Source organism: Ochotona curzoniae, unplaced genomic scaffold (assembly GCF_017591425.1).
Source record: "Ochotona curzoniae isolate NIBS_2020 unplaced genomic scaffold, NIBS_Ocur_1.0 contig_520, whole genome shotgun sequence".
NCBI classification, from domain to species: Eukaryota; Metazoa; Chordata; class Mammalia; order Lagomorpha; family Ochotonidae; genus Ochotona; species Ochotona curzoniae.
Genome location: NW_024466457.1, coordinates 68,767 through 93,880, shown reverse-complemented (window position 1 = coordinate 93,880; position 25,114 = coordinate 68,767). Strand labels below are relative to the sequence as shown.

General features: G+C 44.6%; 1 protein-coding gene across 1 annotated transcript; it reads left to right on the top strand.

Annotated features, from left to right (window-relative positions):
* Positions 1–1,407: 1,407 nt before the first annotated feature.
* Positions 1,408–23,749, top strand: LOC121162279 (leucine-rich repeat-containing protein 37B-like). Its single transcript, XM_040989199.1, has 12 exons — positions 1,408–1,554; positions 4,873–4,974; positions 5,462–5,542; positions 6,673–6,744; positions 7,329–7,403; positions 13,580–13,698; positions 15,923–16,057; positions 17,333–17,547; positions 17,893–17,994; positions 21,980–22,038; positions 23,492–23,537; positions 23,649–23,749. The coding sequence occupies exons 2-12, from the start codon at positions 4,955–4,957 to the stop codon at positions 23,721–23,723; spliced, it is 999 nt and encodes a 332-aa protein (XP_040845133.1). The 5' UTR covers positions 1,408–1,554; positions 4,873–4,954; the 3' UTR covers positions 23,724–23,749.
* The last annotated feature ends 1,365 nt before the right edge of the window (positions 23,750–25,114 follow it).

The window sequence follows — 25,114 nt, the reverse complement described above, 5'->3', positions numbered from 1 at the left end:
CAGGCACTGGGTTGGTCAAAGTGGGTAAGAACCCAACCTAGGTCTGCCATGAGGGTGGCAGGAGGGCAGCTATTGGAGCCAGCTCCACCACCTTCTGGGTGTGTGTGGGCAGAAAGCTGAAGTCAGTAACTGGAGCCGGGTAGGAGCCCAGGCACTCTGACGTGAGATGTGTTTTAGTTACTAGGCCAAATGCCTGTTTCAGAAATATGATTTTAGACACTATATGGAGAGTCATCTAGAGAGGAAAGCTTACTTCAGGGACATTTAAAAAAAAAAAAGACCTCTAGTAAAATCAAGGAATAAAATGAGAATGAGACCAAGTCACCAGCTATGATAGGAATGAAAAGAAAGTCCCTGAGATGAAAAAGGCCGGACGGACCTAGAAACTGATCAAAGGCTGGTGGGTGGATGTATGCACAGAAGAAAAAAATATGACTGCAAGCTTTGTCCTGGGTGCTGGTGAGAGTGAGTGCCTCACAGATGCAGACAGCAATCAGAAAGGAGAGGCAATCTGAGGGAGGTGTGTTCAGTTTTAATACTTTATGTTGGTGAACATAGAGCAAAGCCTTCTGGTTGAATGGGAATGTCCACCAGGCAGAACACGCAGGTACAACCGTGTACATAAGCCATGCAGGTGCACTGTTGATGATGGAGTGAAGACAGAAGCACAGGTAAAGACTCAAAGTTACCCAGACTTGAAACTTACAGTATTTAAGATTGCTTTGGAATGTGGATGATTCATGGGTACATTCTTACTTTGCCAAAGGATCATGGAACAAAGAGAAAAATATCAGAATCTACACCCCCACACCCTTTATCATCCTATCCTCTCTACTCCACTATCCATAAGTCACTCCCATCTCCATGAGGATATGTGTCCCTCCTCCCAGTTTCTCTCCCTTGCACTTTTCCCTGAGGGAGGTGATGTTTTGCTCCTGGCTCAGTCATTTGATTTTTCCATCCCTCACCATGGCTATGGCCAGTGACCCATTCGTGTCAACACATTAGTCCATCTGATTTTGCATTGTCCATGTCCATTCACGTAGGTAGAATAATTGCAGTAGAAGGTACTTGGCCAAAGTGTTAGAATTACTGTACGTTGGAGTTTCTTTATTCTTATTTGCTGCTGAAGATCCATTGTTCTCAGCTGAATTATTTTCTTACTGATTTGCAAAAGGACCAGTTTAGACACCCAGGGAATTTTGGAGGCAGTATGTCCCTCAAATGCAACTGATTGGCATTATCTATCAAAGAGATTGCACAAAGAGGAAGTTAAGCTTCTGAAGGGACACCTCAACGTTTGTGCCAGGACCCCATGTTGTTCTTTCTTAATTGTGCCTGCCATCAGGTGAAGCTCTAGAAACTAGAAAGCTGGTAGTAATATCCTTATTCAATATCCCCATGAAGTTGCTACGAGTGTTTTCCTTGTTCTGTTCATTGTGTTCCTATCTATTCAAGGATATGAACTGTGCTTCTTTACAGAAATTTCAAAGGAAATACTATATCCTACATTGAAAAAAATGTGTGGAAAGCATATCGCTGGGCTGAGACTTTGTGAGTATATTCTCTCTAAATATGGATACAAAAAAAAAGTAACTGCATCTTAAACTCTTTGGTCCAGTATTAGAGGTCAGAATGTCTTGGAAAAGGTATTTACCCCTTCATGTTAACAAATCAACCTCTACTTATTACAGTTCTAAAACACAGTATTTGCGATGAGACCACTGAAGTTTATTTTTCATCTTGTAAGTAATACATGATTATATTATTTTTTATTTAAGATTTCTTTGCTTTTGTTGGACAAATTATTCTTACAAAGAGGAGAGACAGAAAGATTCTGTATCTGTTGGCTCACTTTCCAAGTGGCCTCCACAGGCAGAGCTGAGCCGAGGTGAAGCCAGGAGCCAAGAGCCTCTGCTGGCTCTCTCTTATGGGTTCAGAGTCCTAAGGCTTTAGGCCATCTTCTACTGCTCTTCCAGGCCCTAAGGTAGGGAGTTGGATGGAAAGTGGAGCAGCCGGGACGTGCACTGGTGCCCACATTGGATCCCAGCTCTTGCAAGATGAGGATTTAGCCATTGAGCTTTCATGCTGGGCTCCATGATTACGTTCTTAAGAGACTAAAAACTGATACAGTAAAAATCTTCTTGTAGTGTAACATTCCATCCCTGAAGTAAGCTGCTGTGACTGTGATATACATCGCTCCAGACCTTCTCTTATGTTTTTCTGCACATCATTTAGACACAGGAAAACTAGTGTGATATGTGGGCTTTTTTTTTTTAAGATGTAATTGTTTTACTTGAAACTCATTAGAGTTACAGAGAAAGGGAGAAAGATCTAACTTGCATTTAAGTGGCACCCTACTGAGGGTTCCTCCACATCAGAGTTATTCCTGAATAAAAATTGTTGTTATTCTTCATTTTGATCCAGGATTCTCAGTGAAAATTATTTAATGGAATTGCATAAGGATTCATTTGAAGGCTTGCTATTCCTGCAGCACTTGTAAGTTAGTTAAGCACATTTATTTCTGAGATTTTAGTTGTTTTCTATCAAATGAATAAGGTATTTAAATAATCTCTAAAGTTTCTTCTAGTATTAAAATAACAATTCTGTAAGTATGTATAGGGTCTCATGCATTGAATCCATACTATTCATTTTGTATTCTTCAAGCGTAATAGCTGGGTATTTGGAGGGGTTGGTCAGGGGGAGGAATGCCAAGGATTTGGCCATCTTCCACTGCCTTTCCAGGCATAGAGCAGGAATGTAGATGGAAAGTGGAGCAGTGAACTCAAACCAGGGCCCATATGGGATGTTGGCATGGCAGGGCTGTTTTACCTACTATACCACAATGGGCTCCGAATGCCATGCATCTTTATTAGGCCGATTATTGCTACTCTTAGGAAATAGATTCTTCTTTCCAATTTATACAGCTGAAGGACAGTGGGTAGAAACAGCCTTATCTGACACTAACAATAATCCTTTGAATGACCAAGCTCTCTAGGCCTGAAGGGGACAATTGCTTCCATCTTTTTCTTCTGGACTCCCAAACCTTATAGACCTGATCTGGAGAAAAACAGAAGAGATAATAACTGTCCAGTACAACAGGCCCTTCCTTGCTTTTAGTGGGAAGTCCTTTGCAAGCTAGTTATTCTCTGTCGGCATCTATATTGTCATCCCTTTTTAAAATGCCATCATTTTTCATAACTGAAAGAGAATGCTAAGCACGTAGTCTAGTTTGAGGCTCTAAAATGTGTAAGGCAGGCTTCCTACCCTCCTAGGAGCTGCAAGATCGCTTGCAGGGGAAACACGCACAGAAATCAAACATGATCCAACAAACAGGTCGATGACAACACACTGCAGAGGGTCAGTGGAGTAATGCAACCACATTCCTTAAACACTAGTGATTTAGAAAAAAAAAATTAAAAGAAAAAAAAACTAGTAACTTGTTCCTCCTTCCGTTCACTCACTCCTTAGCTATTCCTTTATTTCCTAAGTATCTGAGTTTGCTTTGTTTCCATGAGCCAGGTGGAAACATGGTAAGCAGTGCGCATGAGCAAGGCCAAGTCCATGCTTTCAAGGTGTTTATGCTTTGAAGGAAGGGGAGAGGCAAGGGTAACAATGTGAAAAAGAAAAGGGCACAGACATGATGTGCAAATTGCTTCTGGAGAACCGAACAGGGAAAAGAGACTCCAAGTTGGATCAGGGGGCTGTAGCAAGAGTGATATTGGTTAAACAGGGCATCATTGGAAGGACACTGTGTAGAGCCACTGGGCATCATTGGGAGGACAGTGTGGGGCGGTACCCTCAGACCGCAGAAGGAAAGTGAGAGAAGGGCAAAACACAGGAGAGTGTCTGAGGAACGCCATGAGTACCTGTGGAGTCCACGGAGGAAAGCTGTAAGGAGTGTGGGGCCACAGCCTCCAGGGCTTTGACTGTCATGCAAAAGTCACCAGCCAGGAGAGCCACGTGTTCCTGGCAGCGCTCTGAAGCAAAACCGAGTCTGCATCAACGTCATCCAGGGGCTTACAGAACTAGATTCTGTCTCTACCACCCCAGCCCTGCCGAGTTCCTGATTGAGTTCTAGATCCGGGCCGAGAATTTGCATCTTCAGTGCCTAAGTGAAGCCAGTGTTTGAGAACCACTTCTGGAGAGTTCCAGAAGAGAGACTAGAGATGGAGACAGCCACAGTGGGCAGTTGGCAGCCATGCGGGTGAAAAGTGAGGCAAGCTGGGAACCATGTTACTATGGTCACAAGTGAGTGTTTTCCAACAAGAATCCAGTTCATGCTGTTTTCTGTTCTGCTGCCACTGCGCAGCTGAAACAAATCTGCTTTTACGCAATGTCAAGATGACGTGAAATCAGAAAAGAATTCCTACTAAGGATAATATAATTCTGAATTAATTCAAAATGATGAGTTCATCTGAGGAGTAGCTTCCCTTAAAATGATTTGAAAGGTTCTCTGGTTTATTCTGGAACTGAACTAGTTCCAAAAAGAGAACCACACCAGGCAGGTATAAAAGTAGAATATTCGTCTGAATATTAGAAATTACAGATAGAGGTACAAACTTTGATCTCATTGTCTTGAATTTGATGAGACTACTAAAGGTCATCTGATCATATCTCTTGCTGCCAGGAAATTTTCCCTTCAGAGTCTTATCAAGAGCTATAGCCATGCTGTATATTTTATTTATAAAGACCCAGAAGGTGAGACTGTTAGGAGAGGTTATAAGTTTGATTAGGAGCTCTGGAATGTTCAGACAGATGCCCAAAGGTGTAGTTTAGACAAAAACTGCATATTCAACATTAAGAAATGCAAATTCTGTTCATTCCTACTCACTAGAGATCTAATAGACATTTTGTTTTTTCTTTTCCTAGGGATTTATCCTGTAATAAAGTAAAATTTATTGAAAGAAGTACATTTGAATCACTCCCCTTTTTGACATCTATGTAAGTTATAATGTCATCTTTGGAATTACAGTAAGTCTTAATTGTAACCCCCCTTGGTAGTCAATCATATTTTGTAATATCATTATAATTCTTACTTGTAGAAAGTTAGCTAGAATTATGTAGCAAATCTTTCTAATCTCCAGAGATATTTTGGGCCAATGTCAGGGTGCTGCAAAATCACCTGCCATGAATTGTCCTAGAACAACTGCCATGTACAGGACAGACCTCCACAAAGAAGAATTACCCAGCTCAAAACTCTAAAGTGCTCAAGTTGTGAAACCTTGTTCCAGAGAGAAGAAATGAAAATCACTGAGCACAAGTATTTGTCGCGTGTGTTTTGGTGTACCTAATGCACCGCCTGTGTAGATGTGAAAGTGTTAAGTCAGAAGCCAGAGTCTTCCAACTGGGAAGTCTTGAGTGTGTGGAGGCGATGTTTCACCTGTACAAATTAGGATCACTGCTGAAAGATGAATGTTCTAAAAGAGTAACTTTCTTCTTAATTTGTGTCTTTTCACAGAAATCTTGGTTGCAATTTACTCACAGAAGTGAGTTTTGGCACATTTCAGGCATGGCATGGAATGCATTTTTTGCATGTGATGTAAGTGAAATACAAGATAAACACATATTAAAGAGCTGTGTATATGTAAAATCTATATAGTTATCCTTAGCTGAGTGTAAGTCATGAACAAATTCTGCAAAGTACGGCTTAAGTTCCACTCTTTTTTTTTTTTTCAAATGAGGACACCAAGGTGCATTGAGGCTCAGGACTTTGTGTGACAGCTGACATGCTCTGCTTTTCCTAGTGCTGATCTTGGCCTTGGGCAAGAGAGCATAGCTAGCAAGTACTACTCCAGTTAGCACTGCTGCCAGAGTCCCCACAGTGCTGCTCGGATTCCCAAAAGCTCCTTGAGATTCCACCCCGAATTTAACTGGGATTGCTGCTCAGTCTGGGGAGCCGAGGTGCTGGTGCTTTCTCAGGGTCACTTTCTTCTAAATGATAAAGCAGAAAGAACAACTGAAAATTCAACACAGTCACCCAGCTCATGGTGTGTTTTGACAAGTGAAGTTATAAACCATCTGTGGGCAAGGGAACTTTTGAAGTAGCAAAGGTGGTGTTTATTTTAAGCTATGATGTGAAAAGTAATAGGAAAGCATTGCTCTAGCCTGATTTTGTGTACATCCAGGGCACACTTGAATGAAATGTTGCAGTTTTATTCCCTCCCTGCTTAACAATTCTGTGATGGTCCACGGCCAGGGGAATTGAGATTTGAGATAGAGATTTTCTTCCAAGCCTGACCTTGGACAAGATAGCCACCTGTCCTGTGGTTCATGATTTCACAGTTCCATTTGCATTCGAGGGAGGGGTTTAAGATGTGCTGGGAGTGAGTGGACCAATACTTGTTGCAGATCCTGGCTGTATGGCCTCCTCCCTCCCTCCATTCATGTGGTGCAGGGTCCCAAGCCTTGGGCCATCCTTCACTGCCCTCTCAGGCCACGAGCATGGAGCCGGATGGGAAGCAGGGCTGCCAGGATTAGAACCAGTGTCCGTATGGGATCCCAGCATGATCAAGCCAAGGACTTCAGTTACCAGGCTACTGGGAAGGCCCATTAAATTATTTTTGTTAATTTATAAATTCTCTGTCATATATATGTATATGTATATAAACTTTTGCACATGTTTATACATAGAGAAGAGGTGTATAATTTTTATCCCATTGCATTTTTCAGAAATCTTGATCAGAATCCATTGACAACTGTCGAAGATCCCTATCTTTTTAATTTGCCAGCATTAAAATATCTGTAAGTATGAAAAATAAACCGCATGAATCATGGGGTGATTTATACTCCTTGTTTTTACTTTGATCAAAATTTAAGTATTTTGCATTGAGGCTAAAAAGTTGCAATTTTAAGTTGAACTGGGCTCCTGGATTAAGAAAAGATGTACAATGTGTAAAACAGCCCCAGCAGACAGTGTTGTTGAGCATATTCAGATACATGTAGAGATACAAAGCAGATGAAAAGATATCAAGTAACCAAGGAGTGAAATAGGCAAATGAAAAGGAAGATAATGGCAACAAACCAAACGGTACAGGTTCTGTCCCTCAGTGCCAAGGTCACTGACTTGACAGTGCAGAGTAACTTAAATTTCTTCCATGAGAACTTCCTGGAAGGATCTGCCCTGACAGACTCTTAAGCTGTCTTGTTTTATAGAGTAGCCAAAAGTTAATGCAACTGCATGCTCTTAACTCTTTTTACTTTTTAAAATATCCTAGTTTTTTGTTTCATTTCAATTTTATTAGATTTTGTTCCTTGAAATCATCTTTTTAAGGACAGAACTTTTTCTTGGGGGGTCACATCATGACTGCTTGGGCTTTCTCCCTCAGAGACCTCGGAAGAACACTGGTGTCAATCAGCACAGTTGAGAACATCCTCATGAAGTCTCTCGAACTGGAAAAACTGTAAGTTGTTCTCTTAGGCTTATGTTTTTGTCATTTTGAAGATTTAATTGCTTTCTTACATCAGAGTTATTCAGGAATAATTTGCACATAATAAAACTTAAGTATGCAGTGTGATAAATTTCATCATTGTATCGTTATAAAACCACCACTAAATTCCTAGATTGCTTCTGACATGCCAAAATGGGCCCTCTGGACCCTTTGCAGTCAACCCTTTCCAACCCAGACACCTGTTGCTTTTGCCTTTTCAACATTGCTGAGTTTTTTTTTTTTTTTTGATGTTAGAAAGATTTATTTTTATTTAATAGCAGATATACAGAGAGGGAGAGACAAAAATCTATTTAATGGTTCACTCCTGAAGTGGCTGCAGTGATCAGAACTGAGCCAATCTGAAGACAAGAGCCAGGAGCTTCTTCTGAGTCTCCCATGTGGGTGCAGGATCCCAAGACTTTGTGCCATCCTCTGCTGTCTTCCCAGGCTGTAAACAGGGAGATGGATGGGAAGTGGAGCAGCCAGGACATGAAATGGCACCCATAGAGCAACTGGTGCTTGGAGGAGGCGAATTAGGCAATTGAGCCGTTGTGATAGGCCCTCGTCAGTGTGTTTTAAGTCATGCAGTGTATGTAGTAGGCTTTAGTGTTGGGCTTGTTTAACTGAGCACAATCTTTGTGAGATTACGCTATTGCCCTGCCATTGGCTCCAGCAGCAGTGCTGTTGCTGAGCAATATCCCAGTTGTGTGAATAGGCCAGTTTGTTTCAGTCACTCATCAGTTTGCATATCTGGACTTTCTCAATTTTTGCAATAATGAATAAAGCTGCTAAAAGCACTCCTAGGCAGACCTTTGTGTAAACATGTTTTCCCTTCCTAGGTGATAAACACAAGGCTAGGGTCGCTGCAGCAACTACTAACTGCATTTTTTCCTCCTTAAGAAACCGTTCAACTGTTTCCTAAAGTGACAGTGCTATTTGCATTGTCACCAGCAGGTTATGGGAGTTGTGATTGCTCCTCTTCTGGTTGCAATCTGTGTGTTTCCATTTCAATTTATTTTATAGTGAGTGGGCAGTGTGGCACAGCAGTTAGAGACGGCTGTTCTCTCCCTGAAACTGTCTGCAGGAAGCCTTAACTCATAAGACAATCAGCTTGGCTATCTTTCACTGCAAGATTTTGTTGTGAGAAAATTCATACCTACATGGGGCCCAGGGTTGTGGCACAGCAGCTTAGGAGTGCTGGTTTAAATCCTGGCTTCTCTGCTTCTAACCCAGTTTTCTACTAATGTGATTGGGAAGGCAACAGAAGAAGACCAAAGTGCCGGGGGTAGGAGACTCAGATGGAGCTCCTGGCTCCTGGCTTCAGCCTGGCCCAGCCCCATCGGAGGATGGAAGATTAACTCTCTTCCTCTCTCTCTTGTGGTATGTGTGTGTCTGTCTCTAACACTCTACTTGTCAAGTAAATATTTTTACCACTGTATTTTTTAAATTATAAATAATCAGTCTCTTATGGATGTTTGATTAATGGATTACATCACAAGATCTTATTACACAATCGCTTCTCCACCTTTTGTCTAAGAGTGAGTGAAGATCTTATTACTCAAAGTACAGGTAAGTATGAAGTGACATAGAGTAAGATTCACATATAATATCCCTAGATTTGACATCATACTATATTAGAGCAAATATATGATACCTGACCTTTTGGGATTGACTCATTTCCCTTAGCATAATGGTCTCTAGTTTGGCCCATTTGTCCACAAAATATTGTATTTCATTTTTTAACACCCAAGTAGTATTGCATAGTGTAGATGAACCACAGTTTTTTATCCAGTCCACTGTTGGTGGGCATTTAGGTTGTTTCCATGTTCTTGCAATAGTAGATTGTGCTGCAGTGAACATTGGCGTGCGTGTTGCTTTCTCATGTAACAAGTCTTTTGGATATATTCCTAGCAGTAGTGGTATTGCTGGGTCATATGGTAGGTGGATTTTTAATTGCCTAAATGTTCTCCATACTGACCTCCACAGTGGCTGCACCAGCCTGCATTCCCACCAGCAGTGGAAGTAGGGTTCCTTTTTCTCCGCAACCTTGCCAGCAGGTGGTGTTGGTAGTTTTCTGCATGTGGGCAATACTTTCCCGTGTTAAGTGGAACCTCAGTGTTGTTTTTAATTGGAATTTCCCCTGTTGCCAGAGAGCTTGAGCATTTCTTCATGTGTCTGTTAGCCATTTGAATTTGTTCCTTTGTAAAGGTCTGCCCATTTACCCCTGCCCATTTCTTGACTGGTTGGTTTGTATTATTGTTCTGGAGTTCTTTGTATATTCAGGAAAGTAGCCCTTTGTCTCCCATTTAGTGTGCAGAGATCTTCTCCCATTCTGTTGATTGCCTTTTTACTTTGCTGATTGTTTCCTTTGCTGTGCAGACGCTTCTTAGCTTAATGAAGGTCCCATTCGTTTATTTTGGTCTTGGCTTCCTTTGCTTTTGATGATTTTTCCAGGAAGTCAGTACATACACCTATATCTTGTAGAGTATTTCCAACTTTTTCTTCCAAATGTTTGATGGTTTCTGGGTGTAGATTTAGATTTTATCCATTTAGGTTTGATCTTTGTGTGTGGTGAAAGGTGTGGGTCTTGCAGACTATTACCAGTTATCCCAACAGCATCTATTGAAGAGACCTTCCTTTTTCCCAGATTGTTTTCTGTTTTCTTGCTGAAGATTAGATAGTTGTGCATGTGTGGCTTCCCTTCTGGATTTTCTATTCTGCTCCATTGAACTACCACTCTGTTTCTGTACCAGTACCAGGCTGTTGTGATAACTACCACCCTATAATATGTCCAAAGATCTGGGATTGTGATCCCTCCCGCTAGGCTCTTATTCTTCAGGATGGTTCTGGCTATTCGTGTTTTTTTGTGTTTCCAAATGAACCTTTGTATCATCTTTTCCAGCTCTGTGAAGAATGTTATTGGTATTTTGATTGGAATCACATTGAATGCATATTTTGCTTTTGGGAATGTGGACATTTTGATGATGTTGACTTTGCCCATCCAGGAACATGGTATTTATCTTCACTTTTTTGAAGTCTTCTATTTCTTCTCTTAACGTTTTGTAGTTTTCCTCATGGAGATCTTCCACATCCTTTGTTAAGTTTATTCCCAGGTGTTTCATTTTCTTCTCTGTTGTGTATTCTCATTTTGGTTACCTTCTATTCTGAAATTCTCTCCTCTGCAACACTGAATCTGTTGTCAAGCTTGCTGCCATATTTTTCAGTTCTGAAATTTCATTTTGGACCCGTTTAATTTCTGTGAGAACTCTTTGAGCTCTTCCCAATACTTCTCATTGTCTATGATGAGTTTCATGTTCATTTTTAATATTCCTTTTCCGGTAGTTCCTCAATGTCTTTTTCTTGCAACTCTGAGACAGGTTATTTTTTGGTCATTTTTGGGGGGAGTACTGGCTCTTTCATCTGAATAGTTTTTCTGGTACTTCTTCCCATTGTTTTGTGCTTTCTTGTCGTTTTGAGATTTTAGCTCTGGTGTGCTTTGGGGGCTTCTGGGAGCACTGAATCTGTCAGCTGCTCTGTGGGTTGTGAGGCCTCTCAGCCAGCCAGGTAACTAGGATGTTTGTCAGCTGCTGCCACCTTGTGGGCGACCAGTGCTTTCACTCTCCTCCTCATTTGCGTTTCCCAGTTTCAGGCAGGGTGTGGAGCTTTGCGACGGAAAGCCTGCAAATTCCAGTTCTGTGTGCAAGCCCCTGCTGCCCGGCGCCTTCACAGCCTCTGCCCGCTGTGCAGTTGCCGAGAGTGGAAATGACCCAGCCTCTGCTACACAGTGTGCAACCAGTGGCTGGGATCTCCGCACTCTGGGGTGCACCACGCCTCATCTCCAATGGGCAAGCGCCGGCTCGGGGTTATGTGGCTTTGGTTTGCCCTGGAATTTGTACCTGCACCGCTGGGTTCTCCTGCGGTCTGCTGGGTATTGGCACTAACCTACCCTCATGCACTTTTGGAGTCTGCTCTTACGCTGCTGGGTCACTGAGAGAAACCTCTGACCCTGGGGCTCCCACATCTCTGTGTTAGGGGCTTCTGGCATCCCTCTGGGTGGCCCAAGTCTGAGAAACCTTGGGTGGGGGTGGTCTCAGGTCTTGCCGACTGTGTCTCCAAACTGCACCTTTCACTTCCCAACTATCCTTTCTCCAATGCCGTTCCCTCCTCTGGGAGAGGCTGCTCATATCTGTGCCTATAGCTTCCTCATTGGGCCATTTTTTTAAATCCCACCAGTGTCCTGATCTGAGAGTCCTTCTGACTCCCTCTGTCTCTTATGGGCAGGCTAAGGCTCCTGCTGGTGTCTTCCCTGCATCGATTCATGACTCACCAGGTTTTTACTGAGTCCTTGCCTGTCCCGGATGGTATCCTGGTATCCGTCTCCACAAGCTCAAGCGGCAGGTTGCCATCCTGAGAGTTCTTCCAGGTTCTCTCTTGCCTGTGTGAAAGTTGCCTCAGTTTCGCCGACTCCAGGGAGCTTCGGACATCTTTTCCTGCAATTCTGCACTTCCTGCTCTCTCTTCTGCTTAATTCTGTCCCTATCTCTCCACACACTCAGCGGCACCCTCAAGTAAATATTTTTACAAATTCAAACTTACTAGACAGAATATAATGGTTGCCCATATACCTGTCACATAGATTTGGAGTAGCCTGTCTTCTTCCCTTCCTTATTCTCTTCTTCCCGCCTTCCCTTCCTTCTTCCTTCAGACAGTTTCACAATAATGCCAGAGATGAAAGCATAATTGAGACCATAAATAAGGTATAGATATATGTATATACAATGAAGTCATCACCCAACTCCAAATGTCTACCACATCAACAGGTCCTTATATCTCTTTGGAACCCTCTGTTCCATCACTCTTGCTCTCCCCGGTGCCTGTGTAAGTCTCAGCATCTTTCTGTTACTATCATATGCATTTTCTAGAATTTTATATGAATGGAATTATATGCTATGCACTCTTTCTAATCATCTTTATTTATGTAATACGATTAAGACACGACTGTTGTCTGTTGAAATAGCTCATTTCTTTTTCTAGTGGAACAACATCTCATTATGTGAACTCAGTATCATTTATCCACTCATCTGTGGCCAGACACTTGGGTTCTTTCCATTTTTGGCTATCCCAAATGAAGCTGTTACAAGAGCAGCAGTAAGCCACCACCTGGGACACTCATACTCACATCAAAGTGATTGAATTCAAGTGCCGGATTCATTTCCAACTCTGGCTTCCTGCTAATGTGCACCCTGGGAGGCAGTAGCTGATGGCCCAATTTATTGGGTTCTTGCCTCCTATGGGGGGGAGACCCAAGTTGAGTTCTGGGCTCCCAACGTCAGCCTGGCCAGCCCTGACTGTGGTAGATATTTGGAGTGAACCAGCTGATGGAACGTTTCTGTTTTTCTCTCCACCTTTCAAATAATTTTTAAAAATATGTCTCAAGAAAAGCTTTTAATCAAATTAGTTTCAGAGTATTCATAAAAACTTTAAGACCTACCATATGTTCCAGCTATTCTACTTCTGAGTATTTATTGAGCTTTACCTGACACCTCCCAGGGTGTTCACTGGAAGAAGGGGAGACAGGATTCAAACCCAGGTGCATGGAATGTGGGTTGCTAAGCAACATATTCACCATTGGGCTAAATGCCTACCCCTGGCAAACTTTTTGTAAACCCCAACATTGACTGAGAGATCCTTTTACTCTGTATCTTTCTTCAACAATTGCTAGAGTCAGTCTTTTCTGCAGCTAGAGTAATTTCTAATATTAGATCCTTCGAACAGCAGATGAGAAAGGCATTCCCAAGGCTGGGGGCTCTGACTCCTTCTCACAAGTCTGACATTATCCCAGAGTGAGACTTGTGAGCTGGGAGGAGATACTCCTGAGTGACAGTACTGACCAGTGGCACTCGCTTCCAGCCCCTGTCACCTTTATCCCGAGCATACCACACCCCCTGCCTTGCTTACCTTTCTGTTGGGCACCTCTGCATCCTTCCCATATTTGCAACATTTAAGAGCAGCACTTGGTCATCAGGTTCCCAGCCACATAGCCTGATGCCACATCTCAAGATTACCTTTTTCACAGCCTTGGCCTGCCTCTTGACCTACTCAGATAATCCTTTAATTATTAGCTGAATTTTCTGTGTTTCCTTTTAACAGGATCTTACCGAACTCCATGGCCTGCTGCCTCTGCCAATTTAAAAAGGATATTGAGGCTGTCTGCAAGACAGTCAAGCTGCACTGTTGCAGTGAGTGTCTGACAAACACTCAATCTTGTGGTGAGTCTCAAATGCCTGGTGATTTTAATTTCTTATTTGTAAATTAGGATAAATGCTTAAAGCTATTATGTAATTATTTTAGTTCATTCCTTCAGAGTAAAACTCTCAATTTCTGAACTACTCTCTCAATGAACATCAGGCTCCCAGTGACTGATAGGAAATTTGATGCTCTAACTGTTCCTTGTGCATAAAGAATCACAGGAAAGAAATGGAAGGGAAGGAATTAACGCTGAGGGCCACATGGTGCACTGTGCTCTCAGCTTGGTGCTTTGCTTCCATGAGCACTCATTTGTGCACTGCACCACAGTGTGTAGCCTGCTTTTATACACAGTAGGCCTCCAGTGCCTCTGCCCTAGAGAACAGGTGTAGAACATTGTTGTTGGCTTGTTTTTGCAATTGTGGAGAAGAGTATAAGTGACACTGCTTTATTCTGAGCCTTGGAGTTGGTGGTTCCAAGACAGGTGTGGCTGCCTGGCTCCTCTGATGGAGTGGAATGCCATCCACCAGTAGACAGCCCAGCTCTGAACCTGCTCCGAGGCTCAGGCTTCTCATTGGGCAGTCACCCAGGGACTTTGCTGTGGTTTTCCGGATATCTGGAGTCCCACTAAGTAAGTAACTAAACTCCACCAACTAACTTGAAGTCCCACTAATGTTGGGATTCCAGACAAGACTGCTCTATTCTCCCTAGAGCTTGGATACACATCTCTGTCAGGATCCAGGACTTCGGCATACTAGTGAATGCCAAACAGTGTTGTTTGTTATCGAGCACACTTTTCCACCTATTAACCCCTTCTCTCCAAGAGGGGGCAGAACAAACAATTTAATGGACTTTCACAGAGAGGAGAAACAAGATGGAGGCATGAAGGGATGAAGCCAGACACCCGGTCTTCTGTCCACCGTTGACTCTCCACGCACTCATGTTCCTTCTTTCTCATGACGCTCACCTCCGCCTCTCACTATCACAGCAGGGCCTGGGAGAGAAGCCCAGCCACACAACAGCACACTTGACCTTCCTGCACTTGGAAGTTTGAAGGCTTCCGCAAGTCAAGCTGGAAATACTAGAAATGAAAGCAAAAACTGGCATTTGCAAAAGCAGCCTCTTCCCCCCCCCTTTTTTTTTTTAAAAGATTTATTTATTTTTATTGGAAACTCAGATTTACAATGAGAAAGGGAGACAGAGAGAAAAACTTTTATCCACTGGATCACTCCCCAAGTAGAAGCCATGGCCAGAACTGAGTTGATCTGAAGCCAGGAGCCATGAGTTTCTTCTAGTCTCCCACCTGGGTACAGGGTCCCAAGGGTTTGGGCTATCCTTGATTACATTCCCAGGCAACAAGCAGGGAGCTCAATGAGAAGTGGAACACCTGGGATACGAGCTGGTGCCCATATGGGATCCTGGTGCATACCGGGTGAGGACTTTAGCCACTAGGCTACCACACCAGGGCTCCAGCCTCTTTCCCTTTTACATTTTAGGGCATTGAGCAACATTTACCCAGACACTGCTACCACCCCAGAGAGCTCACAGAACAATCTGTGCATGCGTACCACCTAGCAACCCACAGACCACTCCACCTACATCCCAGACCCCTGGCCATATTTAAAGACCAAGGGTTGATGCGGTGGTTTTCTCTATGAGGAACCTTCTGTGATAAGGGCTAGGAAACATTGAGCAGGGACCAAGTAACTGTTGCCTTGGTGGAAAAGGACACATCCAGAGGAGGAGTAGGCCCCTGTTTTAGCATCTGTGCCTTCACTCCCCTCATGTGAATGTGTCTGGCCATGGTCACCTGTTGACAGCAGCAAGAAGGCAAGGTCGCTGGAGAGGGGGAGAGAGGAAGCCTTGTGCCCCCTGGGTGTCTGAGGCAGGACGGTGCAGGATGTGTCTGTGAGGCAGGCACTTCCACAGGGGCCAGCTGCATGGAGACTGTCTCCCGGCCATGGGCTTTTACTGGGTGCTGGGCAGTTGGCCACTGGGGAGACAAGGAACAACCCTAAACAGTGACTGCTTTTTCATACTCAGGACTCTTCTGATTACACTCTTTTTAAAAATCACTTTTTTCTTCCTTTCTGTTGCTGCCATTTCATAGACTTAAGCTTGGGTTAATTTTTCTTCCTATGTGGTAACCAAATCTTGGTGATTCCGAGCCTAAACTGCTGGGGATGTATGTCTGTACACTGACACTCAGTTTCCTGGTAACGAAAGCATTCTCTTCCTTTCTGACAGTACCAGAACCAACGACGGGGAATCCCAAAGCGGAATTCCTGAAGATACTGCAGGCCCGGAAGAGGAACACTAGCACGAAATTGTTGAGTCAGAGAATTCAGAGAAACATTAAGTTTGGCATTCTAGACTCTACAAGTGAGCGACTAGACTTAAATGAAAAAGATGTTATCAGTTCACTCAATTACGTATTGCCTTATTTCTCAGGCAGCAGTGTAGAAGACATAGAGTCAGTGTTACTACCCTTCATTAAATTGTTCTTTTCCAGTCCACAAGAAGATAGATCTGTGGATCACTTGAAAACCAATCCAAAAGACTTGTCTTTAAAATCAAATGAACGTAAAATGAGAAAGATCCACTTTCTGAAAAATTTGATAAACTTGAGAAAGATCCACTTTCTGAAAAATTTGATAAACTACAAAATTCAACAAAAAATTGATGACATTAAAAAAACACAAAAAGCTGCCATGCTGATGCAGCAGGAGACAATCAGGAGGAGAGAGAACACGCGCCCCCTTGTGGAGGGCACCGTGCAAGGCCGGCTGGGGAGCGCAGGAGCCAGGGAGCAGGAGGAGCTTCATGTGGCCCAGAGGCCCTGGCACCTGGTGGCCAACTCCTTCTACCCAGAGCCCCCACTCACAGAGGAGCACAATGCCAGGGACGCCTCTTCCCTGAAGAGGTACATCGTGGGCAGGCCATCTGCTGCAGCCCGTGCAAAGTCTCTCTCTGAGCCAGAAAAAACATTGAATATTTTAAAAATAGCAAAAATTAGGCCAAAAAAGACAGAGGCAGCAGAACCAAGTTTATATGATGGAGTGAATTACCGCTTAATTGATCCTCATGCTGTCTTCAGAACATCTAAGACCAAAGTGGGAGCAGAATCAGAGTCCAGAGGGAATTACCACCTGAATAATATTGATCTCTCTCCAGTGTTCAAAACCAAACGGAGACTGAAGATGAAAAGGAAAAATCCCATCAACACATGGAGCTCTGTAAAGAGGCCTGCGTTCCTTGCCCTACAAAGTCTCATTGATTCCCCTCCCCGAGAGCCTTCTCCCTCTTCTGGAGACTCGAGTTCTCAGGAATTTCCTTCTCCGAAAGCGATGGCTCTTCCAGTACCACATGCAGAAGATATTCTTGAAGCCAGCCTTGCTGCAGCAAATAACTTAGGAAACACTGTGCCAGAAGAATCTCCCCCTGCCAGCACAGCCCAGGGGCATCCATTGGCCACTGGTTCCCCTGAGATTGCCCCCACTGAGAAAATGCAATGGGGGAACCCTAACATGGGCAGGGACATCCCCTCCATGCCTACAGGCAGTACTTACCCCTTGCAGTCATCCCCAGGGCACCAACTGAACCAGCGGCTTCGGTCCCTCATCCCCAATAATGACGTGAGAAACTTTATTTTAATAGTCATCAGGACTCTGCAGATGGACTGTGCGGACCCCCAGGTGCAGCTGGCCTGTGCCAAGCTCATCTCCAAAACGGGCTTCCTCATGAAGCTCCTCAGTGAGCAGCAGCAAGTGAAGGCCAAGGCAGAATGGGACACAGCCCGCTGGAAAGAAGAGGACTACATCAGCGAGAGCCCAGGAGGCCAGACTGATGCAGGAATGATCGAGCCAAGTGAGGTGAGGACGGCCACGAGACAGGAGAGCTGCCCTTTCCTGTCGTTTAGGAAGTGTCATTAAAGCACCAAGGAGGAGGAACAGGGGCTCCCAGTCCATATCTTGCATTGGGCACATAACTTTGGCCAAGCTGGCAATTTCCCACTTTGCTCCTTTAGAGAATGAAGCAGACCCGACAAGCCAGATGAACTGCAGAGTACCCGTGTGATAATTAGATCATGTAACTTTGGATCTTATGTGGTCTTGAAGATCCTATAAGCCACTCACCTGGAAGAATACGGGCTGGAATAGTTAAGTGTTCATGCTATCTCTTTATTTGATCTCTTTTCATTGCTCTTTTTCTTTTAGCTCAAAGAAGTCCCAAGATACAGCCGTAACAAAATACTCATCATGGCAATATCTGTCACTGTAGCTGTGATGATCTTAATAACGGGAGCCTGGCTCGTTGGGGTAAGGACAACGATTCACTTAGATTTCTAGAACATCCTTTTTTTTTTTTTTTTTTTTTTTTTACAACAGGTTTGAATGCAGAGTGAACATCAAAGCCACTTGCCCACATACTGCCAGTTGACGTTCTTCTATGGTCACAAAGACATACTCTCCTGAAAAGCATATGCTTGAGATTTTGAATAGACCCTACTCCCAGGAAATCTCAGTGCAACTGGAAACTAGGTAGCAAGCCAAGCCACTGGCTATTGTGAGAGGTGGAAGACCAGACTTCATAGATAACAAGATTTCCCCACAGCTATGTCAACTGTTTGATGTGCTTACCACTTCCCTCTCTGCTCCTGTTGGTCTCTCTTCTCGTTGTTGAAATGATGAGCGCTGTATCAGCACCCTCACCTCACAGAATGGTTACTGTCCTCAGGACACTGCCAGAAAACATGTTAAAGATTCTACCTGTTCTAATACATAAGGCAGGTCTAAAGACAGGTTGTTTATGTACCTGAATGTAACTGAATCCTGCTTCCTAAGCTGAACCCTGAGGTGTGCTGTATTTATCCTATCCCATTCCTGGAGCCTGACTCTGTTCACCTATTGTTCAGTTACATAAAGTGCATTACTTTTCCCAACAGGAAAGGGCTTGAATATGAAGTCATTGAAAGATCTGACGGTCTTGACTCTACCCTAGCAGTCCAACCCAGTTTACTTCACTGACACTTCCTGTCATGTCAGCCCTGTCTGTGTTCCTGCCTGAGTGGCCCCTTACCATACCCCGGCCACACCATGGCCATTCCTACTTTCACCTGTGCCTTTTCTACCTAAAATTCCCTCACTTCATGGCATGCCTTGACTCCTCCAACTCTCTTGGGACTAAACCTTCTGTGAGATGGATCATCGTTTCTGTGAAACCACAGAGAGGTATTTCCTCTCCCCTGAGAACTTTAAAAATGTGGCAGTTTTCACAAAGGGAAGTGCCAAGGTCAACACGCGAGGGAGTACAGCAAAGGTATATAAGGACTAAAGAGCTTCCCAGGTCTATTGGCCTCCGGTAACACCCGCCTAGTGTATCACTGTTTCTAAAGGCAGACATGCCAGCCACAGCAGGGGATGGTGACAGGAGCACAGAAAGATGAGAGCCCACCAGCATGCTAGTGGCCATCCTGACATTGCACTAGGGCAGAGGGACAGCCCCAGGCAGATGTGGAGGCAGCCCCCTGGTGAGGCTGAGCCTCTGCAGGAGAGGGACAAATCTGGCCACTCCAGACCTTTCCATTAAACGCTGGGTTCAGCTGATTCCTTTGCATCTTTGTCCTTCCCAAGTTGCCTTCTGATAGTGCTTGAGTGTGCCATGGAGGCCTGCCCCTGCAGAGGCAGCTCCCTGGTCATGCAGTCACAGCTGTTCTGTCTTTTCACTCAGGCTGTGGTGCTGATCAGGTGAGGTTGTTTCCAGTGAGTTTGCTGTTTGTGAAAACAGTCTGATTTCTGAACCCTGGAGCTGGGAGCCACATGGGGTCAACTGCCAAGGGGTCGGTGGAGACAGTATCCTGGATATCTCCAGGTGGCCCCTGGTCTTTGCCTTCGGGGAAATGGCTGAAATTTTGATCAAGTCCTGCGTTATTTTAATGTGTATGTTTAGTTCTGGCTTACTTCTCTTTGTATTCATTCATGTTTTCCTGAGTTCCTCTCCCCAGTTAGATGAGAAGGTTTGTGAGGTCAGGGAGTATGCAGAGTTTTGCCTGTATTAGAAAGATAGTAAGTGTTCAGAGGATCAGAGTTAGGTACAATGTCAAGTTTACGGTGAAGAAGAATGCAATATAATATTCATTTGAAGCAGCATACAGAGTTGAGAGTTCAGTAATACATAGACATGTGTGTTCCTAAAACTTCTGCAGTGTTGCCTCTAGCCTAATCAGTTTGAGAAAACGCTGCCTAGCTGCCTAAGAACTTGGGTTGAATGGCAGACAGTGATAGATGGATACTTCTCATCCTAAATGTATTTCAGTTAATGTCTTTAAAAAAAGAAGACAAAAAGATACTGAGAATAAATTTCAAGCAGTATTTTTCAGTCTTGGGATGGAAAAGAGCTTTCTAAGCCCAGTGGCATAGGAGAAACCTTTGAAAGATTTGTCTGCCTGTGTGTGACACTGCTAGCTGACTCAGCACTTGGGGAGGTCAGGCTTGGGGCAGAGTCTCCCCTGTGTTCTCAACTTAGCCCTTGCAGCAGTTCCCCTTTCACAGGTCATGGCAATCAAGCTATGGGCCCAAATGACAAAGCCAACGTCAGACCCAGATCTCCTGACTGCAAAGAATGCATTCCTCATTCCCTTTGTTCTCTTTCCCTTCCTTACAAACACACTGAGAAATACTGGAAACACTTGAACAAGAAAAAGGCCACCAAAGAGATTAATATATTTATTGTATTAAAAAAAAAAAAAAAAAAGGTTTCTAAACCAACAACAGCAAAATAAAAGCTAACATCCCAACAGAAGGGGGCGCACTCTGGGATGGATAGGGAGTTGCTAGCACATAGCCCTGCACCTGCCAGTCTCACATTTTGCTGATGGGATCTGAGTTTTGTTAGGTTCTTGAAACTGATAGAGTAGTAGCATATTTTCTTCTAGGACTCTTGTAACATTTTGTTCTAATTTCTATTTTGTAATCCCTCTGGAGTTATTTTTCAATATGATTGAAGTAGGGAATCTAGCTTATCTTTCTCTACATGAGTTTCTAAATCTTCTAAAATAATTTTTCTTTGAACAGTTCACTCATTCCTTACCAATCTAAAATATCCTGACCTGGACTCTGCTCTTTCCATCGACTCTGTGGTCTTTTCTTCCACCCATACCTGTATCACACAGGTAAACTCCAGTCACTTTATGGCTTAGTTCTGAGTTTTATATTTGTTAGAGCGAGCTCCTGCTCTCTCATGTTTCTTGCACTATTCTTGCCCATCATTCCCCACTGAATGGCAGCCGGTCAGTTTTGTAAAAATGTATCTTCGGATTTGTATAAAACTGAATTGAATTATTTTGATTGATTAATTTGAGGAGAATTGACATAATCACAACATTATAGGAATGCAAGTCTCATGGCTTTCAAAAGGGCTTTAGTGTTTTCATTACACAATCTTACACATCTTTTGTTGAGCTTATTCCAGGATAAGCTTTAATCCTTTCTGTTGGTTACAAACGGGACCCTTCTTGCGTTTTCCCATTAGTTGTTGGCAGCACACAGGAAAGCTACCACAGCATGTATGTTGATCTCTTGACCTGGTGTCTGGCCAACTTTCTGGACTCGCATATTACTTTCCACAAAAATGGTAGTTGATTTTCTTGGGTTTTCCGAGTTGTCCATCATTTCACATTCAGATGACATCTGTTTTGTCTTCCTTTGTGACACAATACTGTATTTGTCTTTTTGAAAAATTGATACTCAAGATTTACCTATTCTTATTGGAGAGACAGTGCTGTTCCACCCATTGGTTCACTCTAAATGTCTGCAACAGCCAGAACTAGTCTGAAGTCAGGAGCCTGGAGTTGCTGTGGGTCTCCCACACAGGCACAGGAGCCCAAGCACTTGGATCATCCTCTGCTGCTTTACTCAGGCTGTTGGCTGACAGCTGAATCAGAAGTACAGCAGCTGGGACTCGAGCCATTGCACAAATGGGATACTGCACTACAGGTAGAACTAAACCTAAACACCATTGCACTAGTCCCTATTTTAGGGCCTCCTCAACAGTGGTAAATAGTAGCAATCCTACTAAGAAGGCCAAGTCTCCTTGACTTCTCTGTTTACTTTTCTGATCCAATTAAAGATGCTTCATCTTTTCCTCTTCAAAGAGGTTTCATGGAGAATTGTCTGCTGAAAGTTATCTAAACAGCCAGTAAAATGTATTAGGCGCCAGATGCATACAAAAAGAAAGGCATGCAAATGATCTGGACATGGTGGTCACTGTGTTGCATAATAATGGCTGTGTCTTCTTCCAAAACAGATTTACTCTCACAGGGCAAGAGCCGACGCCGAGGAGGAGGACATAGGAAAAGGTCTAAGGTAAGTACCAGCCCAGTAATGTGTGAAATGAAACTCGAGAACTAGAAGAGAACACATGGATTCCAGTCACCTCATTGTTTAGTGAGATCTCCACAGACAGGAAGCATACTTCACAGCTGGGGTAGACAGCACCACCATGGCACCTCTGCTGTCCCCAGTCCTTCTTGGATGCAGGGGCTGGGGAGGGACTCCAGCTGTGCCATCCCTGCAGCTGACAGTACTTTGACCATACCAGAGGGCTTCCTGAAGGCTTCCAGCAAGGGCTAGGGGAGTCTGTGTTGCACTGTGGGAGGAGCTGGTCTCCTTAAAGAAGGCAGGAAAAGTTCTTCTCATCCTGCTTGTCTTTATTTTTTTTAATCTGTTTTTCTTTAAGATTTACTCTATTTTTATTAGAAAGACAGATTTACAAAGAGAAGGAGAAACAGAGAAGGATCTTATGGGTCTCCCGTGAAGGTACAGGGTCCCAAGACCTTGGGCCATCCTCCACTGCATTCCCAGGCCACAGGCAGCGAGCTGGATGGGAAGTGGAGCTGCCAGGACACAAACTTGTACCCATCTGGAATCCCCGCAAATGCAAGTCGAGGATTTAGCCAATGAGCCATCACACTGGTCATGTCTTCTCTCTTCTAACCAAGCTTCTAAGAGCTTTAACTGGAAGAGATCTTCAAACTAAAGAGAAGTCTGTCTCTTCATTGTATGACAAGGAAACGAGAAAGAGGCAGCATCTTGGCCCCAGGGTCATACTGTTAACATCAGAGGAGGGTCTCTTCCCAGCTGGGGCTCCTCCCTGGCTTGTAAGGGTTTGGGGCTGTGAGCTACGTTTTCTGTCAGAAATCAGCACCCATGTACCACACAGGCACAGTTGCTGAAAACAATGCACTCTCCTGTTCTGCTGGATTCATAAGGGGTATCTTGGTGTCAGTGCGAGCCTCATCCTTTAACTAATTTCACTCATCACTCTCCCATCAGTGACACCTGCAGTGTGAGGCTGCATGAGCTAGGTAACTGCTGTCAGACTCAGGCCCTGCCTGATGTGATTCAGTTTACAGGGGTCAAGGACTGTGCACATAGAGGCACCTTCTCCCTCACCCCCAGGTGAAGGAGGCATGTGAGACTCAGTCCAGGTGGGGCTGGTGCCAGATGCTAAAGGAGGGAGACAGTGCACGTGCCCCATGTGGTTGTGCGGTCTGTCACTGCACAAGGGCGCTTGGGGAAGGCAGTGGTTGGGGCTGACGACCTCACACAAAGCAGTGGTTCAAGTTGGCCCTTAGCCACTGGGGCACCTTCAGGCAGATCGGAGAGCTCCCAGAAGCCCAGATCCCAGGTCTGTGGTGATTTTGCTTTGTGGTATATGTGGGACAGGGACACGTTTTGTCCCGGGCACACCAGAGATGTGCGGGCCATGGAGAGTGACACCAGTCTCTGATTGGCTTGGGCATTTGTTTTCCCCCAGGGACCTTTACGAAGATTCCCTCAAGGAAAGACGGGAGAAGAAGCAGGTAAACTGGGGGACACAGTGTGTCGCTGGAGGGAGGGATGGTGGGAGTAGGGGCAAAACATGCATTCCCCTCCCCATTCCTAAGGGTGCTAAACCTCCTGCATTTTCCTAGGTGGGCTTCTTGGTGAGGTGGCTGCGCTGGCTGAGGGGTGAGCGCAAACCCCGCCGGGCAATGAGCCAGAAGTAAATGGCTCAAAGGTTGTATAATGAAACCTCTGACGAGGAAGCAATCTTCATGAGAGGGGCAAGGTAAATGACAGACTGCCTTCCCCACGTTACCTAACGGAAGCAAACGGGGCGGGCAGAGAGGAAAAGTGGCCTGTTCTGTTCCCCACAGCATGAGCGAAGGCCCGGGCGAGATGGCGGCCGCTGAGTCGACTGCCGAAGGAGAAAGTGAAGCCCTTGAGGAGGTGCTCACCGAGTAAGCCCTTTTGCTGGGGCTGCCTCCATTTATAAAAGCACTTCCCTTCTAATATTCGTGTGTGTGGTATTCATAAGCCATCCCAGCCAAGATGATAAGAAATGAAAGTCTACGTTTTATACAAATCACAAGGCCACAGGCAAGAAAGGCTGGTCTGCATCTAGAAGCCTCCGAGGTAGAAAAATCCTCCCGTGGCGGCACCATGGGCACAGGACGAACAGGGGTCCCACCACATGCCCCCAACAGTCAGGTTCTAGGACATGAACATGTCAAACACCGGGCATTCCAGTGCCTTCTCCCCTGGCTTATTAAGAACCAGTCATTTACCACAGAGGACCTGCCACACTGGCCCCTCTGAGGTCTTTCAGGTTGCCTGGATATTTGGATGTTGAAGCCTCGTGCCCTGTGGCGACCTGTCCTGCCTTTTCCCCAAGCCCACAGCCTCAAATGTGAATGTGTCTCATGCTGTTGGAAGGGGCACTTGTCCTTACAAGTCAGTGGGAAAGTTCTCTGGTCTGGCTTTCTCTGCATGCTGGCCCAAGTTACCTCACAATGTTCCTTGCTAAGAAGGAAAAACACATTGTTCTCGCCCGCTGACTTCAGTGAGCCAGCTAACATTCCTGAGTGTGAAACACAAGACTAAGCAGTGGTGGCAGTGGGTGGCTATGGAGACCACCATTTCTGATTTGTTTACTTGGGGCCTAGCCCTGGAACAGGCATTTCTCAGTCTTGTATCTATCCCAGGAATCCATGGACTAGAGTTTTCTGTTTGGTCTTTAGACATCATTTCCTAGAGAAGGAAACAGAGCCCAAGGAACAGAGGTGACCCGCCCTAGGCCACACATCCACAAGGGAGGACTTAACCCAAGGCTGTCAGACTCCCAAGTTTCCTACACCATTCTGCTCCTCCACTCTAGGATGCAGGGATAAAGGGCTGCCATCCAGGTCAGTAACCTTGGTAGCCACACAGATGGAAAGACAGGGACCACTGCTATTTACTAAACACCAGCATGGCCAGGTACCATCCTGGACAGTTGTGTCGCATCAGTAAGTCACAAGGACATCAACTCTCCCCATGCCAGCTCCCACTGCATCCCTGGGGGATGTTCATTTTAACGAGAGTGTAGGATATAAAGAGGAGCTGAACATGTAAAGGA